General features: G+C 32.1%; 5 protein-coding genes across 5 annotated transcripts in view; 2 read left to right on the forward strand and 3 right to left on the reverse strand.

Moving 5' to 3' along the window:
- Positions 1-287: 287 nt before the first annotated feature.
- Positions 288-1,909, forward strand: LOC130807606 (cytosolic sulfotransferase 5-like). Its single transcript, XM_057672876.1, has one exon. It carries the CDS (start codon positions 435-437, stop codon positions 1,506-1,508), a length of 1,074 nt encoding a protein of 357 aa, XP_057528859.1. The 5' UTR covers positions 288-434; the 3' UTR covers positions 1,509-1,909.
- Positions 1,910-2,557: 648 nt separating this feature from the next.
- Positions 2,558-5,903, reverse strand: LOC130807604 (anthranilate N-benzoyltransferase protein 2-like). Its single transcript, XM_057672874.1, has 2 exons — positions 5,046-5,903; positions 2,558-3,331 (listed from the first exon to the last, which is right to left on the reverse strand). The coding sequence occupies exons 1-2, from the start codon at positions 5,719-5,721 to the stop codon at positions 2,646-2,648; spliced, it is 1,362 nt and encodes a 453-aa protein (XP_057528857.1). The 5' UTR covers positions 5,722-5,903; the 3' UTR covers positions 2,558-2,645.
- Positions 5,904-9,852: 3,949 nt separating this feature from the next.
- On the forward strand, positions 9,853-11,190 carry LOC130807608 (probable carboxylesterase 6). Its single transcript, XM_057672878.1, has one exon. It carries the CDS (start codon positions 9,942-9,944, stop codon positions 10,977-10,979), a length of 1,038 nt encoding a protein of 345 aa, XP_057528861.1. The 5' UTR covers positions 9,853-9,941; the 3' UTR covers positions 10,980-11,190.
- A 184-nt stretch (positions 11,191-11,374) lies between these two features.
- On the reverse strand, positions 11,375-13,756 carry LOC130807609 (non-functional NADPH-dependent codeinone reductase 2-like). The gene is made up of 4 exons (XM_057672879.1): positions 13,193-13,756; positions 12,628-12,871; positions 11,964-12,143; positions 11,375-11,718 (listed from the first exon to the last, which is right to left on the reverse strand). The coding sequence occupies exons 1-4, from the start codon at positions 13,591-13,593 to the stop codon at positions 11,494-11,496; spliced, it is 1,050 nt and encodes a 349-aa protein (XP_057528862.1). The 5' UTR covers positions 13,594-13,756; the 3' UTR covers positions 11,375-11,493.
- A 377-nt stretch (positions 13,757-14,133) lies between these two features.
- Positions 14,134-20,568, reverse strand: part of LOC130807607 (disease resistance protein RPV1-like) — a 7,049-nt gene continuing 614 nt past the window's right edge. Inside the window, exons 1-5 of the mRNA XM_057672877.1 lie at positions 20,495-20,568; positions 18,265-19,393; positions 17,378-17,791; positions 15,741-17,285; positions 14,134-15,134 (exon numbers count right to left, since the gene is read on the reverse strand). The exon at positions 20,495-20,568 is cut by the window's right edge and continues 614 nt beyond it. Of these exons, the coding sequence (XP_057528860.1) occupies positions 14,607-15,134; positions 15,741-17,285; positions 17,378-17,791; positions 18,265-19,393; positions 20,495-20,568 (3,690 nt within the window). The 3' untranslated portion in view covers positions 14,134-14,606. The remainder of the gene's footprint in view (positions 15,135-15,740; positions 17,286-17,377; positions 17,792-18,264; positions 19,394-20,494) is intronic.

The raw sequence follows: 20,568 nt of genomic DNA on the forward strand, positions 1-20,568 counted from the left end.
GTGATACCAACCTCCCACTCCGCCTCCGAAGGCTCAGCCGGCAGAGAACCTTCAATAAAAATATTTCTTGTTTGTACCGAATATAGTATTAGTAATTGAAAAAATTAATAATAGATAACATGTACTAAAGAAATATGATAAAGTAAACTTTTCTTTTTTAATCACTTTTCTTGAAATAGTTTTATAACTATCAACAAAACAAAACGAAAGATAATCATTGAAAAAAAATTACAAGTGTATTTACATATATTATAAAAAATGAATAATAAGCTAATAATAATAATAATAATAATAATAATAATTAAATAACAGTTTTAATATAAAAGTTGATCTTTGCACTCTACTTTTACTGAGGTCAACTTGTTCCTTCCCTTGGATATATATTGCAGGTCTACTTTTATTCAGGTCAAGTTGATCTTCATAAGGCAATCAAGATGAAAACAATGGGTTCATCCACAATGAATGAAACTACTCCTGCAACAAATAAACCAAACCAAAGTGAAGAAGAAGAATTGGTTGTGAATGATGAAGAATTAGAAGAGATTACAAAATCCCTTGAAAAGGTTAACTTTATGGGTATTACTAATATCCATTTGGTTAAATTTCAAGACTTCTGGTATTTTAGTTCTTCTGATTTTTTCTCTGGCCTTCTTCTTTTCCAGAGACATTTCCTTGCTCGAAACACTGATTTAATGGTGAATAGCTTCCCTAAAACAGGTACCACTTGGTTAAAAGCCTTACTGTATTCAATTGTTAATCGGGTCAAATATCCACCCAAACAAAGCCCATTACTTACCCACAATCCACATCAACTTGTGTATGATCTTGAAAACATTTATGCAGGTTTCAACCCAAAACTTCCCCGCCCACACCAACTTCATCAACTTCCTTCACCTCGGTTACTTCATTCTCACTTTCCTTATCCCTTACTTCCTGAATCCATCAAATCTTGTTCAACTAAAATCATTTACATTTCTCGAAACCCTTTAGACACGCTTGTTTCTTATTGGAAGTATTATCCCAAACTGTTGAAATCGTCTACGGGAGATGAGACTTATGAAGGTCCTTGTATACATGATTTCTTTCAAGATTTCTGTAATGGTTCTGTATATTGCGGGCCCTTTTTTGATCATGTTCTTGGGTATTGGAAGCAGAGCTTAGAGCAACCTAACGAAGTGTTGTTTTTGATGTACGAAGATTTGAAAGAAAACCCAAGATTTCATCTAAAGAAGTTGGCTGAATTTGTTGGAGTGCCATTTTCTCCAATGGAAGAAAATGAAGGTGTTATTGAGGATATAATTGAACTTTGTAGTTTTGGAAATCTTAAAGAACTGGAGGTTAATAAGAGTGGTGCGGTTAACAAGTATTGTGAGAACAAGGAATTTTTCAGGGAAGGAAAAGTAGGAGGGTGGAAAAATTATTTAACACCTTCTATGGCTGATACAATGAAAAAATTAATGGAAGAAAAACTTGCTGGTACCAATTTGTCCTTCAAGTTGGAACCTTAAAATCTAGTTCTTGAAATTATAATAATAGTACACAGATTATTGTAAGGGACGGTCTCTTTGAGAGACGCATTAAATATATGGGATGAGAAAATAAAAATATGGGTTTTTTGTTTTGAGGTCGTCTCTTTAAGAATCACGAGAGTATGGTCATGACAACAATCAATGAGTTCGATGAAATATTGAAGGATGTTTTAGTTTATGTTTGATTGTTACGAAACCAATTCATTTGAATTTATCATTATATATTATATATTGTTCTTAGAATGATTTTTTTTTACCTAATTTACTCTTTTTTTATAGCAAATAGAACTATGTTTGATTATATTCTATACTTTAATTAATTCTGCATCATATTAAAATAATGCATGCTATTCATAGCAAGTTTTTTTTTTCTTTTTAAATTGTATTCATTGCAAGTTAGTTCCTCTTAACAATATATATTAGAACTATTTTATTTTAAATAGAATTTTTCTCATTTGTACCGAATATAGTATTAGTAATTGAAAAAATTAATAATAGATGACATGTACTAAAGAAATATGACAAAGTAAACGTTTCTTTTTTTAATCACTTTTCTTGAAATAGTTTCACATAAGAAATTTAACTATCAACAAAACAAAACATAAAGATAATCATGTAAAAAATATTACAAGTGCATTTACATATATTATAAAAAATCAATAATAAGCTAATAATAATAATAACTAAATAACAATAGTTTTGATATGAAAGTTGATCGTTGCACTCTACTTTTATTCAGGTCAACTTGTTCCTTTCTTTGGATACATATATTGCGAGCGATTAAGTACCCAAATTATAATAAAAGGGAAGAATTCATCACTATATAAGATATGAAAATTCTCAAACCTTCTTCACCCCATTTATGATCAACTCTTAAAATTAGTCCATATTATTGGTATGTATTCATTACTTCTTATGTCCTATTTGAAATAGTAGAACTTTTAATATGTCTCTAACTTTGTTGAATTTTCTTTTATATTCTCATCTACATATTTATTTGCTTTTCAATATCTTTCAGCTCAATAATATATGTTTGAACACTTCTTAATCTTAACACCGACTTCCTTTGTTACAATTTCAAACGAGAGAGAATAACCTTTTGGCATTCTTTTAATTTTACAACCTTGTAAGAAGCAAACTAGGAAAATCATACAAATACTTCTCAAAAAGACTCATATGATCAGAAAAAAGCTTAATAGCCAATGAGAAGCTCCCATCCCCATTTTGGCTTCTAATGAGATAAGATTGACCTTCATATTGAATCCCACCATGCCCAAAAAACTTGGGAACGCCCCACCCGAAATCACATTTATTAAAAGGAATATTTACCCAAGAATTTATAGTAAAATTTGGACAGGTAAAAGTGTGGGACCCACGAGTAAATTTACTCAAATCTTGATGTGATTCAAGGTAATCGATGGCTGATCTTAAATACTCAATATTATCCATCTTTTTTAATGCAGTATGAACCAAATTTGCTGTATACCAAAGTGGTTTATACTTAATATCAGCACATTTAGTAACACAAGCAGTAAAAAAGATTACATTTCCATAGTAACCTTTTGGAAATTCTGAGCTTTTGTTAAGTCTTGTTCTACCATTAACTGGTATGTAGAGTTTTACATCTTGATCATCTGACAAGCCACGTGCTTTACATGTGGCTCTCCACACGTGTGCCGCGAGCACTTGGAAGGTACTCAGCCTGTAACTCGTGTCTCCTTGTAATGTTGCTTGTAGTTTCAAGGCAATAATTTGTTCTTTGGAGAGTTTAAATTGAGCTTCTATTATGGTGGATACCGTACCTAACAAAACATTATTACATATTATAATCAAGAACTAGAAACTAGTAGAAGTTCCTTAAAAAAAAGAACTCCATGAAAAATTAGTGTCATCAGTAGAAAATATTGACACGTGATTTCAACATAATTCCATCTAATAAAAGAGGATAAATAAGTTAAATTTGATTGTAATTCATCTTATTTAACTTGTTTTGAGCTGATTTTTATTTAGTCTTCTTATTGGATTTCATATCATCTTTTTGAATTATTATTTGGAGATAATATTTGCTATACAAAAAATAAGACCCTCAAAATTAGGAGTGTTCTGGTGCATGGATTCAATTTCTGATCAAACTGAATCATAATCTGTTGGACCAGAAGACTGGATGTATAGCCTTAACCTATTATATCCGGTCCAACTGCGATCCAATTCCGAAAACCCAACTCTTAAATTTCACCATCCTTTTTATTTTATCGTCACCCCAAATAAAATTACAAATTTACCTTTAAACTTTAAAAAATTACAACTTTATCACCCCTTAAAATTTCTTATTTATACTAATAATAATAATAATAATAATAATAATATTTTAAAAAATAAATTAAATATAATAATTAAAACAAAAATAAAAATTTAATCATAATAATAACAACAATTACAATAATAATAATAATAATAATAATAACAATAATATAAATAAAATTAATAATAATTTTTAAAAAGTCGTGAGAAAAATCAATCGCAGGAAAAATTCGTAATTTCATGAGGAAAAGAGGTGGCGATAAAATAAAAAGCGATGGTGATATTTAATAGCACCCTCCCGAAAATTGCAAGTTTGGTCCAGGTTTGGACCGATTGATTTTGTCAATTATCATTTCCAGGCGACATTAGCATAAAGTACTAGCACAGTTTTGCTTTGTTCTTTTCTGTCTGCCATTAGGCTATCGTTTTTTTGATATGTGGTGTGGCTAAAAATATCTTTTTGTTTTTAAGTTTAAAATATCTTTTAATGACCAATAAACTTTTATTATCATGACATTTTCATAATGAAAACTTGATTATTAAAAAAATTTGGTTTAAAATTTTTTATTATCATCTAATACTACAATTTTAAATGATAACACATTATAATAATTTTTGTTAATCATTAAACTTGTCAAGAAATTTTACCAGCAACTGCACCCTTAACTTTTTATTATGTTTACACCAATTACTATCATTACCAAACCACCCTTAGAAAATGTCTTATTCATGGTTATTGGTTAATAAGAGGACTCCTAATTGACAAGGAGTTGTGTGATGCGACATAAGGTGAGAATGAACAGTACTTGCCTTGTCTAGTGGTTTACAACCACAAAAACCTTATCTTTTTCCCAAAACAAAGATAAAGAATTCACAAAATATGGTACTTAATCTTTCTTTCCGTCAAAATTATTTTTTTTATTATCATTAACCACTTTTAATATCAATTATTTATAACAAACTAAAGACAAAAGTTAAATTATTATTTAAAAAAATTAATTATTCATAGCAAATAGATAAATAGTTGAAATACCGTTGAATTATTAATATCAATTATCCCTAAATTTTATTAAAATTAATTTTTTATTATTAATAATTATTTTTAATAAGAAATACTAAAATTTACATAAATACACTTATTACCGAATTAAATGAAACATTTAATAATGGGATCGAGGGAATATTAATCAAGCAAATAAAATAAGACAAGCAAACCTGCAGTGATGCCTCTGGTAGGTGGCAATGGCTGCTCATACTCCAAGTGTCTAAATTGAACTTGACGAGGATTACGACAACCCAGAATTTGCTGTCGATTATGAAATGGCAATACATTAATTTCAAGCCCTTGAGCAATTCTAGCCCAAGAATTAATCAGATCTGCGCAAGAAGTTCCATCAGCTACTTGATGTTGGTGCAATAATCCAAGACTTACACCGCCACATTTAAATCTAGTTAGCTGCACCATTAACATAGGAAACGACGATAATCCTTTTGAGTAGTCGAACGGTGACGGAAACACCACCGAACGAAGCTCGTTCGTCGGCTTAAACTCACCAAAATCAGCGAGCGTATGTGTAGTTTCTACCTCTACGAATACGACTCCTTTTGAATTGCAATCGATCTCCATTCGACCAGTTTTTTCGTTTCTTTTCAATCTTCCTGCCATTGGGTAGAAGTGTACTAGGGTTTTACTTAGTGCATTCTTTAAAATGTTTGTGTCGAAGAATGAATTTGTGCGGTTTGTTTGGTTGGGAGAAGGATATACATAGAGTAGTCTAGTATGTGTGTAAGGAGATCGAGTGATTAGATCGAGACTTGAAAGCCAAAGAGATCCTGTTGGTGTTTCTTTGGCTGGGTGAATGATTGTTGATTGCTTTACTTTAGTGTTCATTTTGGTTGTTTGGACTTGAGAGAATGCTCTTTGCCGGGTGTTTCTATTTATACTCGTTTAGAAAATTGAAGTCCATGACGGGATAATTTGATCCGTTGACTATGATATTCATTAATAATACTCCATTTATACCCCCAATATACTCCATGACGGGTGTTTCCATTTATATTCGTTTGCAAAATTATTTTAATTGTCACATTTTTTTTTGTCAATCTTTTTTTTTACCTAAATATCTTTAGTTCACACAAGTAATTACAAATACACCCCCATATACCTTACTTACCCAACTATTCTTCACTACTTACCCTTCATTAATTACCCTTCACTACTTACCCAACTACCACCTTTTTAATGGAACCCACACTACCCTTAATAACCGTGCCAAGCAAATGAAACAATTATATTGATGTGGAGGAGTATATTTTTGATTTTAGTCATCCATATAATTTTTTGACTAAGTTGAAATCTTAACATGATATTTGGCCCAATGTGTTGAATGATTATAATTTTGATTCTTAAAGATCTCTTATTTTAAGTATAATTAATAAAAATATGAGAAGAATATGTATTGGATTTAGATTTCTAACTTAATAGACTCTGGTGTTAATAGACATATATAGTAACTCAAGTTGGTCTTGAGTTTTTGCTTCATACTGTTATGGATTTGCACTTGATTTGTAATTCTCTCAGCTGCTGTCTGTAATAATGCGGAGTATATGGCTTACATTTAAAGATCAAAGTAGTACAAAAAAACCAAAAAAGTGATAAATTCAGTGAAGGTATTATTTGATGGCGTAAGGAATGATGGCATGCTATGAAACATATATGACGTGTGCCATGCTGCGTTTATGAAGCATATCTTGGTTGCTACTCTGCGTATGTATATAGTTCTAGATTGCAACAAAACAATTATGCACTAAAATTAAGTTGGATATATATTACTCCCTTTGCTTCTTTAAGTTTGCACTCTAGAATTTAAAAATCTTTTTCATATTTAAATTTTAACATGCAAACTCAAAGTAATAGTCGAATTAGAGGAAGTAATGACTTAAAAAGTAGACCAGTGCAATGGGTCGAATACTAGCCAGGTCGAGCTTTACTTTAAATGCGCCGAGCCTGCCGAATCTTACAAAGCAGTAAACTGGCTTTGGGCCGGGCTTAATAGCCCAGCTCGATCTTACCCAACCCATATCATACTTATTACGACAATTACAACATTTTATTATAAAAGGTATTTTTCTTTTAGTAAATTAGCATCAATTTAATTTTTTTTTAATTGAGATTATGACACAGTTATACCTCTACTATGAAAAATCACAGAAATAAAGGTAATTTCCATTCAACGACTCTAAGTCGTGGCAAATTATGATCAGTTCAGTTAATTCATGGGTCATTTTCTCAGTCTTCGATTTCTAACTAATATATGTGGATAATAATTTTAACTTCAATAAAATTAAATTAGTAATTATGATTCACCTCTTAAAGTTGTAAGAAATTAAAACTTTTAGATCAGAAGATAAAAAAATATATAGTAAAAGTTGATAATATAGTGTAGAGCTCGTCAAAAGCGCGTTTATAACCCGCTCCTTGTATAATATAAGTTGACCTTTAAAAGTCCGACCCGTTGAAGCCCATCTAATAAAGGGTTGAACCTGGGGGCACGATGAGAATGAACGTCTTTGGCAAACGATATTCATAGCTAATAGCTTATTATAGTGCTTAATTTTACCAGCTTATTTGGCATGCTGATTTGAAACTCATGGCTAGAAGCAGGTTGTTCAAAATAGCCAACACTAGTCGATACATAGCTCAACTAAGTCATCTACCAAACACTACCAATCTTGACTCAGCTTGTTTGCAAAGTAACCTTTTTCAAGTCCTAAACCTCTAGCAATTTGGTCTAAGAGTTCTATTCACAATTCCTTTGTTTTTGTTATGTATTCTCATACGATATCCCTACATACAGATACACATACATATATACGCGGAGGTTAGCTAGATCCACCTATAGATGGTTATAGTATAACTTCATAATATAAGACGGTCTCAGTATGAGATGCGCCTCATACATGAGTTTAATAGCTCATCTAAAATATTTTATGAGAATATAAAATCCTTGTATTTAGGAGATTTATCAGGCTAGTATGGGCTGCATTCTTGGAGGGTAGAGCATCTTTTGGGCAATGCCATCTCCCCGCAAATGGAGCTCTTCATCATTAGATTGTGAAATCCATCTTAAATTTTGACATGTCTACGTGTGAGGAATAAAATCTTAAACTCCACAAAATCTTAATGTTGTTTTTTACATTAAGTACGAAGTTCTAACATAACTTGCTCATCCAACCCAACCAAGTGATTGTTCGATAATGCACACAAACCATCCAAGCAAGACCTCAACAACTAGATATGCTTGTACCCTTTCGACAATTCTCATTGCTCTAGCAAGTTGCTCACTTGAGCATTTTAGCGCTCATTTGTGCAATAGTATTTGCTAGCGTGCTACTTGCTCCCTGACATTCGCTTGCCTTTGCAAGCTTTGTGCTCGTTCAAGCATAAGCTATATAGCCTATACACTGCCTTGAAAGCAATACTTGCTCTTTTAAAACTAAGGGAAATTATCAACGGTACTTTTGAGTTTTTGCATTTTATCAATGGTAATCCTTAAGTTGTTTTTTATTATCAATGGTACCTTTGTTTTACAACCATAATCTTTTTTAACTTTTTCCGTCCAATATTGTTCAAAACCGTTAACTTTCTTTTTATGTTTTGAAGTGAAAAATAAAAGAAAACGAAAAAAGTAAACGGTTTTAGACGACTTTTGACAGAAAATGTTTAAAAATGTTACAATTGTAAAACACTCAATAGTACGAGGGTACTATTGATAATAAAAAAAACCTTAGAAATGCCATTAATAAAGCGTTAAAACTCAAATGTACCATTGATAATTTCCCTAAAACTAATCATTGCTTGTTAGAGTACTTCATCAATGCTCATGCTACTTCTTGCAAAATCTCTTGCTTGGACGAGCTAGCTTATTACTTACCCGTCTGAGCACCTCATTTTTATTGCTTAAAAATAATTTAACCTAGGATATTATATATATATATATATATATATATATATATATATATATATATATATATATATATATATATATATATATATATATATATGAGAAGTTTTGTTTATTCATCCCATGTTTATCATGATAATATATGACATTTAGAATTCTTTTTATTTAATTGGGAACGCGTTATGCTTAAGCTATTTTGACGAATAACAGTATTACATCTATATCTACTTTATATGTGAACAACCCCATAAAATTAATTGTAACAACTCACAGGAGATGCTGACAAATAAAGTATTAAGTTAATAATAGCTTAATCCCATATGATTAATGCAATGAGCAATATATGATATTTACACTACTAATATAAAATATATATTTTAGGTAGAAAAAGTCTTCTCCTTGTTTCTATATTTAGAATTAAATTTAATATATGGTTATAACTTGAATCAAACATTTATCTTTATATGTGTATTAAATTAATTATTTAATTATATTTTATTTTTCTGAAATGCTAAGAACTTAAATTCTCATATTTAGATTAACAACAAAATTTTTCTTAATGAATATCCATTAAGAAATAAAGCTAAGAGTGAGGAATGGGAACAAAAGAGCCAGAGTCAGAGTTATAGTCAATAACCCAATATCCCGCAAAAATCAGGGTTTGGGGGAGGAGGGTAGCACACAGATATACTCGTGTCCCTCCAGGGAAAGAATAAAGAACTCAAATTATTCCCTAAAAAACAGGTTTCTGCAAAGAAAAAGATAAGTGATACATAACGCACTTGAAAAGATGCATACTTCTTACTACACACATTAAAACTGTAACTGAACTATAATAGCATAAGTAAATAAGAAGCAAAAAAAATAAATTAATTAAATAAAACTATAAATGAGTGGGAACAATATACTTCTATAAAAGATGAAGGTCAACAAACCGACCCACCTATTAGGATCATCCTAGAAGGCTCATAATAACATATGAATTGGCTAAACAATACAGATGGCGGTCAAAGATTTGATAATACTCCACTAACTCTTTTATTTATATATAATCTTAAATCATCCAATCTTATATCATTCACTTCTCCCTTAAGAAAACCAAAACATACCCATTTCAATTTTTTCAACTACTTACAAACTTTCATCCATGGTTGTGTCAAACCCTACAATCAATCAAAACATTGAAAATCTTGAAATCAACCCGAAACCCCAACCCGATGATCCAACTTCTATAGTTGAAGAAATTGAAGGTGTAATCAAGTTGTACAAAAATGGTTATTTAGAAAGATCAATCAAAGTTATGTCAAGTGTTTCTCCATATTTGGATTCTAATTTACAAGTTAATGCTCGCGACATTTTTATTGACAAAAATGATAATATTTGGGCACGTATATATGTACCTAAACGTAACAATAATAATAATTCATTACTACCAATTGTGGTTTATTTTTATGGTGGAGGGTTTTGTATCGGCTCAACTGCATGGAAATGTTACCATGATTTCCTAGGAAAATTATCTTCGGAAGCTCAGTGTGTGATTGTGTCAATAAATTACCGTCTAGCACCGGAAAATCTGCTTTCGGTGGCTTATGATGATGGAATGAAAGCTTTGATGTGGGTTAAACAGCAAGGAAATATAGGTCAAACTAGTGAATTTTGGGCAAAATATTGTGATTTTTCTAGCATTTTTTTGGGTGGGGATAGTGCTGGAGCAAATATAGCCTATAATGTGACCTTAAGACATGGAATGTCAAATAGTAACAATATTAAGGGAATTGTCTTAATACAACCATTTTTTGGTGGGGAAGAAAGGACTAATTCGGAAATATCATCAATTAACGTTCAAACATGTAAATCAGCATTGAGTTTAGCGGCTTCTGATATATATTGGCGAATAGCGTTACCTTTGGGGGCGAATCGAAACCACCCTTGGTGCAAACCGTTACAGAAAGATATGAAATGGCTGGAAAATATTAGGATTATGATATATGTAGCTGAGAATGATATATTAAAAGATAGGAATTTAGGGTTTTGTGATGTTTTAACAAGCAATTTGGGGAATCAAGTAGAAAAATTTATTTCTGATGGTGTGGGACATGCATTTCAGATTTTGGATGAGTCTACAATTTCTCAAACTCGTAAGCAAGAAATGATTTTTAATATTGTGAACTTTATTGGAAAATGAAGGATTAGTTGTTTTTTTATTTCAAGGTTTATTGTTCAATAGAATAGAATTAAAAAAAAATAGATACAGAAAATTATCCTTTTTGTTGATATATTTTCGTTATTTTATGAAAATGATAATGTATATATGTTGAATAAAGTTTTTTATTCTATATTGGATTTTTGTTATTTTAATAGTAATAAAAATTGGATATATTTCTTACGATTGACTTTATTTGGGCTATCTCAAAAAAAAATACTGTAGTTTTACCATAAGCAAATGGATTATAGATTTCTGTACCAAAATGTTTCACGAATTACGGTTATTACAGGCTATAAGAGGCCGTTTTTATTTAGGGTCTAAAACTTTTGCAGCAGACCATCTAATGATAAAATAAGAAATATAAAAAGTCCAAATTCAAAATCAAAGTTTTCTAAGATCTAAATTATATTTTAACATTCTAATTGTTGTTTCAAACGTAGAACAATTAAAACAGAACCTGAAAAATAAAGTACCAAATTGAAGCACAATATGATTAAATCTCGCCATCCCAGAGTTGTTCAAGAGTTTTGAAAGGGCCTTTATTTGATAAGTAAGGCCAACCAGTGACCCCTCTACTTTGTGGGATTCCCCTTATTTTCTCATTATCTTCTTCACTTAATTCCCAATCAAAGATCATCAGGTTTTCTTTCATTCTTTCTTTATTGAAACTCTTCACCACTAATGTAATTCCTTGCTCATATGCCCACCTTAAACATACCTGCATTTTCAAACACATAATTAGCATTTTAATTCAACTCCCTATTTTGATTTTTGCAGTATATCTTCTGTTGAAATAACTCACATGTCTTGACTTGACTAACATGTAAATTTGATGGACTACTTTTCTTATTACCAGTTGGTTTTAGGATATTGTATGCAGCCAACTCTCCTATTATACGGATTTATCAATTATGTCAATGACCAGATAGATATATGAGGTGTTTATAGGTGAAAAAGTAATACCTGAGGAATAGACTTTCCTTTAGCCTTGGCAATTTCTTGAAGCACTTCAGATTCCAAAACCCTGTTACTGCCATAGAAGGTTCCTATGGCTCCTAAAGGAGAATAAGCAGTTATCGCAATTCTATTTTCTTTGCATAGGTCTATCAACTTCTTCTGTTGCCAAAATGGGTTAACCTCCACCTGTATTTTTCAAATTGCAGGTCAGTCACATAAAATACAATAAATCAAAATGAGAGATTGTCAGCATTTGAAAACAAATGTGACGGACAGCCAAGATTTCAAATCTTATTCGCTCCTCATTTTAAGTGGAATGTTGAGTGACTGAATGACTAAGTTGTAAGAAAGGATGAACAAAATATACAAGTGTTGGAAATATTTCATATATGACACAAAATCTCACGTCGATAAAATAGTGGGTTGTATATTTGAATATATATTAGGTGAGTTAATACTCCTACTATCATATGATTTTGGGGAATAATGATCCTCACCAAGTGTACTTGTTTGTTAACGCTCTTGATCCGTGGGTTTGTGAGCCCGAGCCCACGAATGTCCCATATCCACAAGAGTGGACCACGATTGAGATTATGTGATGAATTGCCACATGCTAATAACAAGGACTATGTCTAGAAACACAGAACTGCATACAAGAGAAATGACTAACTTGATTGACTGCTGGTGGGATTTTAGTGAGAGCCAGGAGATCTTTCAGCTTCTTACAGGAAAAATTACTGACTCCAATACATTTTGTAAGGCCAAGCTTCTTACATTCTTCCATGGCAGCCCAAACACCATGAAAATCCATAGGAAGAAAATCATCCTCCTTTATTGGAAAATCATACTTCCCTGGCTGACAGCTCAATGGCCAGTGAATTAAATACAAATCTATCCATTCCATTTTCAAATTTCTACAAAAGATGCACAATAAGTTCAATTCAAACATAAAAAAGCCCTACATTGCATTGCAACTACCAAATCTCAAGCTTTATTAGAAAAATAACCTGCATATATCCCACAAAAAATTAGATAAAGCCTGACAGCAAACAATTTTAATGTTTTCATTTTTTTATGTTCTGTTTTTTATATTCACACAATTTAATGTTCTCACATCTTTTTAACAGAAGTGCAATATCAAAGTGACAGAAGGAGTAACATATGATAGAGTCTTAATCATCAATCCGTCAACGTAAACTTTTAATTAAGTTCAACATCTACAAGAAATTAATTACCTTAGGGATTTCTGAAGACCAGGAACTACAAGATCAGGATGAGCATCACCACACCAAAGCTTGGAAGTGATAAATAGTTCATTTCTTGATTGGATTAAGCCCATACTCAAAGCTTCTTGGACTGCTTCTCCAATGGGCTGCTCCGATTTGTACTTATGGGCCGTATCAAAATGCCGGTAGCCCACTTCTATGGCCTGTAACACTGCTGATTTCATGTCTTTTACTGACACTGGAGGATCTACAGCTGTACCTAATCCTATGACGGGGATGCTTCTGTCTCCATGACTGAGTTCGAGTTCTGGAACTCGGAGTTGACTCGGTCGTGTGCTGGAATTGATTGTCATTTTAGGCCGAGTTGTGATGGGACTTATTCGCAGTCTAAATGAGTCAACTCGGATCATATGACTAAAGTTCGTAAGTAGATGTATATTTTTGTCTTTTTGTTATTCAATAAGTAATGTGCTAATTTGTGCTCTTGCACATTTAGGCGGCCGGGCCACTAAAATAAACTAAGCTTTTTATACAAAAAAATCGTTAAAATAAGCTTAATAAGCGTTTTTATGTTTGAGTCTAAAAATCAAGATTTGTTCAAGTATAATGAACAAAAGAAAAAAAATACTTTATTCGCTATTACTAATAATAAACAGTTTGTATCATTAGCAAACATGTTTTTTTTTCAAAATTCTTAATTTCTATGAACGTTATAATATTGTCCTTCTTTGTTCGTTGTTACTAATAGCGAACAAAGTAATTTTTTTTCTCTAGTTCGCTGTTAGTAACAGCAAAACAATTTGACCTTAGACTCGGACCAAAGACGTTTATTTTGGATATTAAAACTTTTTTGAAGCTTATTTTAGAAATTTTCTTTTATAATGAAGCTTATTTTATTCTAGGTTAATCTTACCCTACTTAAAATATGGGTTTAATCAATAGGCTCTACATTAGGCAAGGCTTACGTTGATTATGAATCACCGTTGGCAAAATCATTACTTTAGATGGGCTCAACATATAAAACTATACAAAAACTTGTATGCGCTGTTAGATTATGTATAGCAGTTACATGTATTACGGCTATTTAGCATAAGTAAGTATTATAGCAGTTACCAGAAGCAGTTGCTTATTAGAAGCAGTTACTTCAAGCAGTTTCTTTGAACTCTTGTATAAATAAACACCATTACAATTGAATGATAACAACACAGAGAATTATTAATCCAATATTAGGATTAAACCAGAAATCAATTAAACCAGAAATCATGCGCTATTAACTTTATCCATAAAATTAAAAAAAAAATGAAGTTCCAATTAAAATTAGAATGTCGCCTGTTCGTCGCCAACAGCGAGCACCTGGTTTCCATCGCCTTTTGACCATCGCTTTTTTTCTGTAGGGTCAATACACGTACATCTTCAAAATCTGTCATCTTTGATCCATAGAGCGAAGAAAACAAACAAGCCTTTGAGATACAGATTGATGAATCTCATTAAATGGTATCAAATCTTCATCGCCCTCATAATCATCATCATTTTCATACACTAAATGAATTCCCCATTTTTTGAGTTCAACTCCTTCAACACTTCCTGATTTAAACCCAACTTGTATTATATCACCTTCTTTTAACAACAATATCAAAGGATGATAGTATTTGAATCTACATAGGTAAATCTGTTTGGCTGGAGTACATGGCAGTCCAGTTAAATTCAATGCTGAGCTGAAAATAGAGGTTTCCTCTCTTATAATACGAGCCTGAATATCTACAATACTAGGTAGTTGAGCACGCATGCTGTCTAGTGCTTGGATGTCTACAGAGATTATGACAACAACAATTACACTTTGGATTGATAGGTTTGGATGAGGCTTGAATTTTACTCCTCCTTCTGTTTGAGAAAACCACTCTGGAATTTCACTCCCGGGAATGCTCAGATTGTTCAAGTTTCTCAAAATAGTCTGCAAAAATAAGTATGCACTTATATATGAGCTCTGCGTTATTATTCGTGTCGAACCTGTCAACTTTTGACCCGATTTCAAATTGATTCGAAATGCAATTGAAAATTATTAGGTCATAGTTTTAACCCATAATATGAAAATGATTTGTCAGGAGAATCCTTGAAAAAACTGGTTTAAACCCAATCGTAATTCAAACACGATCATAACCGGACACGACACGATGTGGAAATGACAAAACCCCAACATGACTCGACTCGTAATACGGCAGACTGAATCATGTCGGATCCTAATACTTTAACATGACAGGATATTTAATCCTTTTAATTGGTTCAAAACTAACCTTGTGATTTTTCATCAAATAGCCAAATCAGACATTATTATATGTATCGATATTAACAAGAGTTTTATATGAGCGGGATGCACTGAGTATGATGATGATGATATTAACACGAGTATACGAATACATGTAAAATACGACTGTATTTTTTCAGAATAGTATGCTTTCATCTTTATGTACTCAACTTTATGAATATGAAATGAGAGTAAATTCAAATTCACAGTATATATTTTTTATCAATCTAAAAATAATAGTGTTCATGATTTTACCTTAGTAACTCTTCTCCTGACAGCTGATGAACTTGCATTACATCCAGCCAAAAATAGCCTTCTCAAAGACTTCAAGCATTGAAGACCAGGAACATCAATGATCTTATTACAATTCACAAGTCGTAATTCTTGTAATCTCTCAAGGTTAGAGATGTCACATATACTTTCAAGAGAATGACAATCACCAGCATTTAGCTCTTCTAATGTTGAAGGAAGTTTAGGCAAAACTCTCAGCTGTTCACATTGGCGCAACACGAGTTTCTTCAATACAAACATACCTTCCATTGTGGAAGGAAGACTATGGAAACTGTTGTACCCCAAATCCAAACTCTCAAGCTTAGACAGCTCGGAAAACTTATCATGTATCTGACCAGATATTCCACATGCTTGCGCATCAAATTCTTGCAAATTCGATAGCTTCCAGAAAGACTTAGGCAGATCACTTGGAGATTTCCTCATTTTCAATACCCTTAAGCCATTAAGAAATCTGAAACATTCAGGTAATGCGGTTATGGCAGTTTCTTCCATCTGAAGTATACGCAAAGATCTTAATTTTCCGAAAGATTCTGGCAAGCTTCTTAGCTTTGTGCACTTGGTTAATTTCAGCCATGACAGACTTTCTAACTCGCCAAAGGACATTGGCAGTTGTGTTATTGCAGCTCCTACAATAAAGAGGACAGAAAGATTTGACATTTTCCCCATTTCTTTTGGCAACTTTTTAAGTGAATTGCAATTAGTCATCTGAATCTTCTTTATTAACTTTAAGGAACATATCTCATCTGGTAGTTCTTGTATTGGTGTATGATCAAGATCAAGCTCGTGTATAAAAGCTAATCCCTCGATTGAAGCAGGAAGCTTGAGAAGAGAACGACATCTTGCTAAAGATAACACTTTAAGATAACATAACGAGCAAACTGAATCTGGAAGTTGCCTGATTGAGCTGCCATAAAGTAACAGTTGATTCAAGGACTTGAGATTTCCGACTGTATCAGGAAGAGCAGTAAGCAACGAACAGTGCCCTAAACTTAGTTTCTCGAGGTTTGTCAATGATCCAACAGAAGGCGGCAAATTTTCGAGTTTAGTACTCGAAAGATAAAGTTCTTTCAGAGAAGTTAAACACCCAATGTAGTCCGGCAGCTCTGTTATTTTACCGCAACTATTTAGACTAAGCACTTCAAGTTGAGTAAGGCGGAAAACAGATTCAGGTAACTTGGTTATTATTGTGCTATCGAGATTTAAATCAATCAAGGATGTCAGACTCTTAATATTTTCAGGAAGTCCCTTGAATTTGTAGCAATCAGATAAGTTTAATTCCTTAAGACTTTTCATCCCTGTTACATCTGTGGGCAAAGCAACCAAGTTTGTGCATCCATGTAGGTTCAAATGCACTAGAGAAGTCATGTTTCCGACAGACTTGTGTAAATTTGTTAGACTTACACACCTCTTGAGCATAAGCTTCTTTAAATTTTTATGCGTGGACATGTCAGGAAGCGCAGTTAGTCGAGGACAGTATGACAGATTTATCACAACCAAGTTCCCCGCTACCTGAAAGCCAACAAAAGTGTTCTTAAAATTAGTTTTGGCCGCTCTTTAAAATGACGGTTTCTAATAATAAAACAATTCTGCTCGAATATTACCTTGTTGAAATCCAAACATGAACAGTATGAGCTCCATAAACGTTCTATGTTACTCGATGAAAGATCAAGAACACGAATTTCTTCTGGTATGTTACCCGGGAAAGTCTTTTGTTGAAATCCTTTCCATTGCAACCACCTAAGCTCAGAGGGCATATATTTGAAGTCTCCTTGAACTTTTGCATAATTCATTTGAAGCAGTTTCAGATGCACCATTTTCTCAAACCATTTTGTTTGAAGAGTAGAAATATCACTCTCATCTGGTCTAAACCACCAACCTTTTATTTTCTCTACCAGGAACCTGATGTAAGTGTTGACATTAGAATTTTTTCTGAAGTTTATCCAAGATTTCAATTCATCAGAAACATCTGGAGGCTTTTTATTGTCTAATATGATCCCCCTCACAGCTTCCGTTACCTGTGATATAATATGGAGTTCGTAACATGATCCAAAAAAATATATTAAAAATGCTAAAGGGTGTGTTTGGTAATTAACTCTTAGCTTTTAGTTTTTTTTTTCGGTCAAACAACAAAAACAATTGTTAGGTAAATGGGTTTTGAGTTGGCTGAAATATGACTTTTAAGCAAAAACCAAAAATCTACTATGAAAGTTGAATTTTGGTTTTTTGACCCACAAATTCTCTAATAAACTAAATAGCCAAAAACTATTTTTTTTTTTTTACCAAACATCTTTATAAAAGCTGGCTTAAACAACCGATTTATCAACCAAAACATTCAACAGGTCAAATAAACTAACAACTATAGCAACAACCGTTCTCCAGACAGACCCGAAGTCTTGATCCCACCAAAGTATGGAGTCCGTTACATGAACCAAGACAAATCATTGTGAAAAATCGAAAAATTTGAAATGCAATAAAGAATGAATCATACCTTTTTTTGTCGTAAGACACGCAAAGTGTCATTAGAGTCCCACAATCTGCTACGCTTGCCAATATCATGAATACTTTCCTTTTGAACAATTTGCCTACCCATATCCCGAATTTGATCATGCATCCACAATAAGTTACCATCTAAAATCTTCAAGAGTGATTTTCTTACAAGGTTACCAATAGCTGATTCTGCCCTTAAGTCACAACCAACAAGTACATCCACAACCTCCTCTTTTTTCATGTTCATTTGAAGCAATAAACATGAAATGTCTAGGAAAACCGTTTTCTCATGTTCATCTAACCCATCATAACTAAGTTTAAGCACCATTTGAAGAGTATCTGGTCGAATAACTCCTAGTTTTATAACCTCGTCCTCCCACTCTTTCAACGTTCTCTTAACCAAAGACGAACCAAACACTTCTAGTGCTAAAGGAAGTCCACCTGTTAAAGACACAATTTCCTTTGAAATGTGCCAAAACTCTTTGGTAGGTTCCCTTTTTCCTAAGGCATGTATACTAAACAATTCCAATGCTTCTTGATCATCTAAGGTTTGTGCTTCATGTAGCTCAGTATCATCGGAAGCAAAACTTAATGCATCTATATTTCTACTAGTAACAATCACTCTACTTCCTACTTCAAAACATACTCGAAAAATGCCAAGTTTTTCGAGCTGTTTGTCCTCGTAGACATCATCTAAGACAACTAAAACCCGATTTTCGTTAACTATTTTCTTGATTGTGTCCATTCCATCTTGTGCTTGTTTAACTAATGCTACATCATTTAAGGAAAGATCTTTGATCAGTTGAGTTTGAATACTTAAAAGGCCATCTTCATTTGCTAATTTTTCTCGAACATTCGCAATGAAAGAGCGGTGTGTGAAGCTAACAACAAGCTTATTATAAACAGCTTTAGCCAAGGTTGTTTTTCCTATTCCTGGAGTTCCATGAATACCAAGAAACCGAACACCTCCTGAGTGAAGATCTAATTTTTCGATTACTTTATCTACTCGAGAATCTAAACCAACTTCAAGTTTTACTACATATTCTGGAGTGTTCTTTAGCTCATTCCATACTTGTTGGACTATGTGTCTTATAAGGTTATCTTTGTTAGCTCCATTATTGCCTCTGTCACTGTAAAAAGAATTATGTCATGTTACTTAGAAAAAGCTCATTTGTTGGTATTTTGACTCAAATTCTACAAAAGTTATTGAGAACTTTATCTTTATGTTGATCTAGCTGGAAAATAGAATGGGTGTCGGTTTGCCTCGTTGGCTGGTTTGAATAGTTAAAATTATTCGTTGATGAATTTACCATGATATAAGCTAGTTGTTTCAGACTTTCAGTCAATCATTATGAATATATATTCGATAAAATTAGTTATTGATTATCGGTTGTTTATTGAAGAAAAAAGGGTATCATAAAGTGTAAAGCCAACTCATACAAAATGTTTTGATTTTGGCTTTGGTTCAAAAGTCATTAATCAAATATTTTTTTTAATAGTTGAACAAATAATAAACTAAAAGCAAAAGTAAACTAAAAAATTATTAGCTAAATCACACTTTATATTAAATTTAAGTTAAATAATACTAAATTATTAAAAGATAGCAAATGGCTTTTAAAATTGAAAATTTTGACAGAAACAAATGTGACCTCCAATTACGTATTTGTGCCGTATTTCAATAATTATAGTTATTGGTCAACTTTTCTTAGAACTATTCAGGTCTTAGGAAAGATTCAATGACTCATGTATATTCAATTAATTAGGTACTCCCTCGAAAGATGGCATGTGCAAGGACAACTATGACATTGTGCGAATATGATACCTTTTCAACAACCATTTGTAAATTTTTTTATTTTTTTTTATTCAGACATAGAGTTAAAGAAAAGATTAACTAATTATAATTATCACATTTGTAATAATTTCAAGTGTTCAAAAATTATAAGCCAAAAGCTAACGAACGTTTTTATGTTCAAGTTCGTTGACAAAAATAATTCATTTGAAAAAGTAATTTAAAAAATATAATATAATATATTAAGTTAGTGATAAACTATAAATTTTATGCTATATGAAAAATACATACAGCAATGCTTATATGATTTAAAAAATTAAAATGTTTTGTTGTTTGCTCAAAAATTAATTTATATCCTTATTAACAAATCGCAACCAATGACTAATAAGATCCATAATATAAATAGACGAAATTAAGGGTAACAATAGAAATTAAAATTTACCTTTTTTGGGAAGGAGATGTAAACGTATAGCCAGAAATATTACCAACATTCATCAACCCACATTTCCAATTCTT

The sequence above is a fragment of the Amaranthus tricolor genome, chromosome 3, assembly GCF_026212465.1.
Source record: "Amaranthus tricolor cultivar Red isolate AtriRed21 chromosome 3, ASM2621246v1, whole genome shotgun sequence".
Lineage (NCBI taxonomy): Eukaryota > Viridiplantae > Streptophyta > Magnoliopsida > Caryophyllales > Amaranthaceae > Amaranthus > Amaranthus tricolor.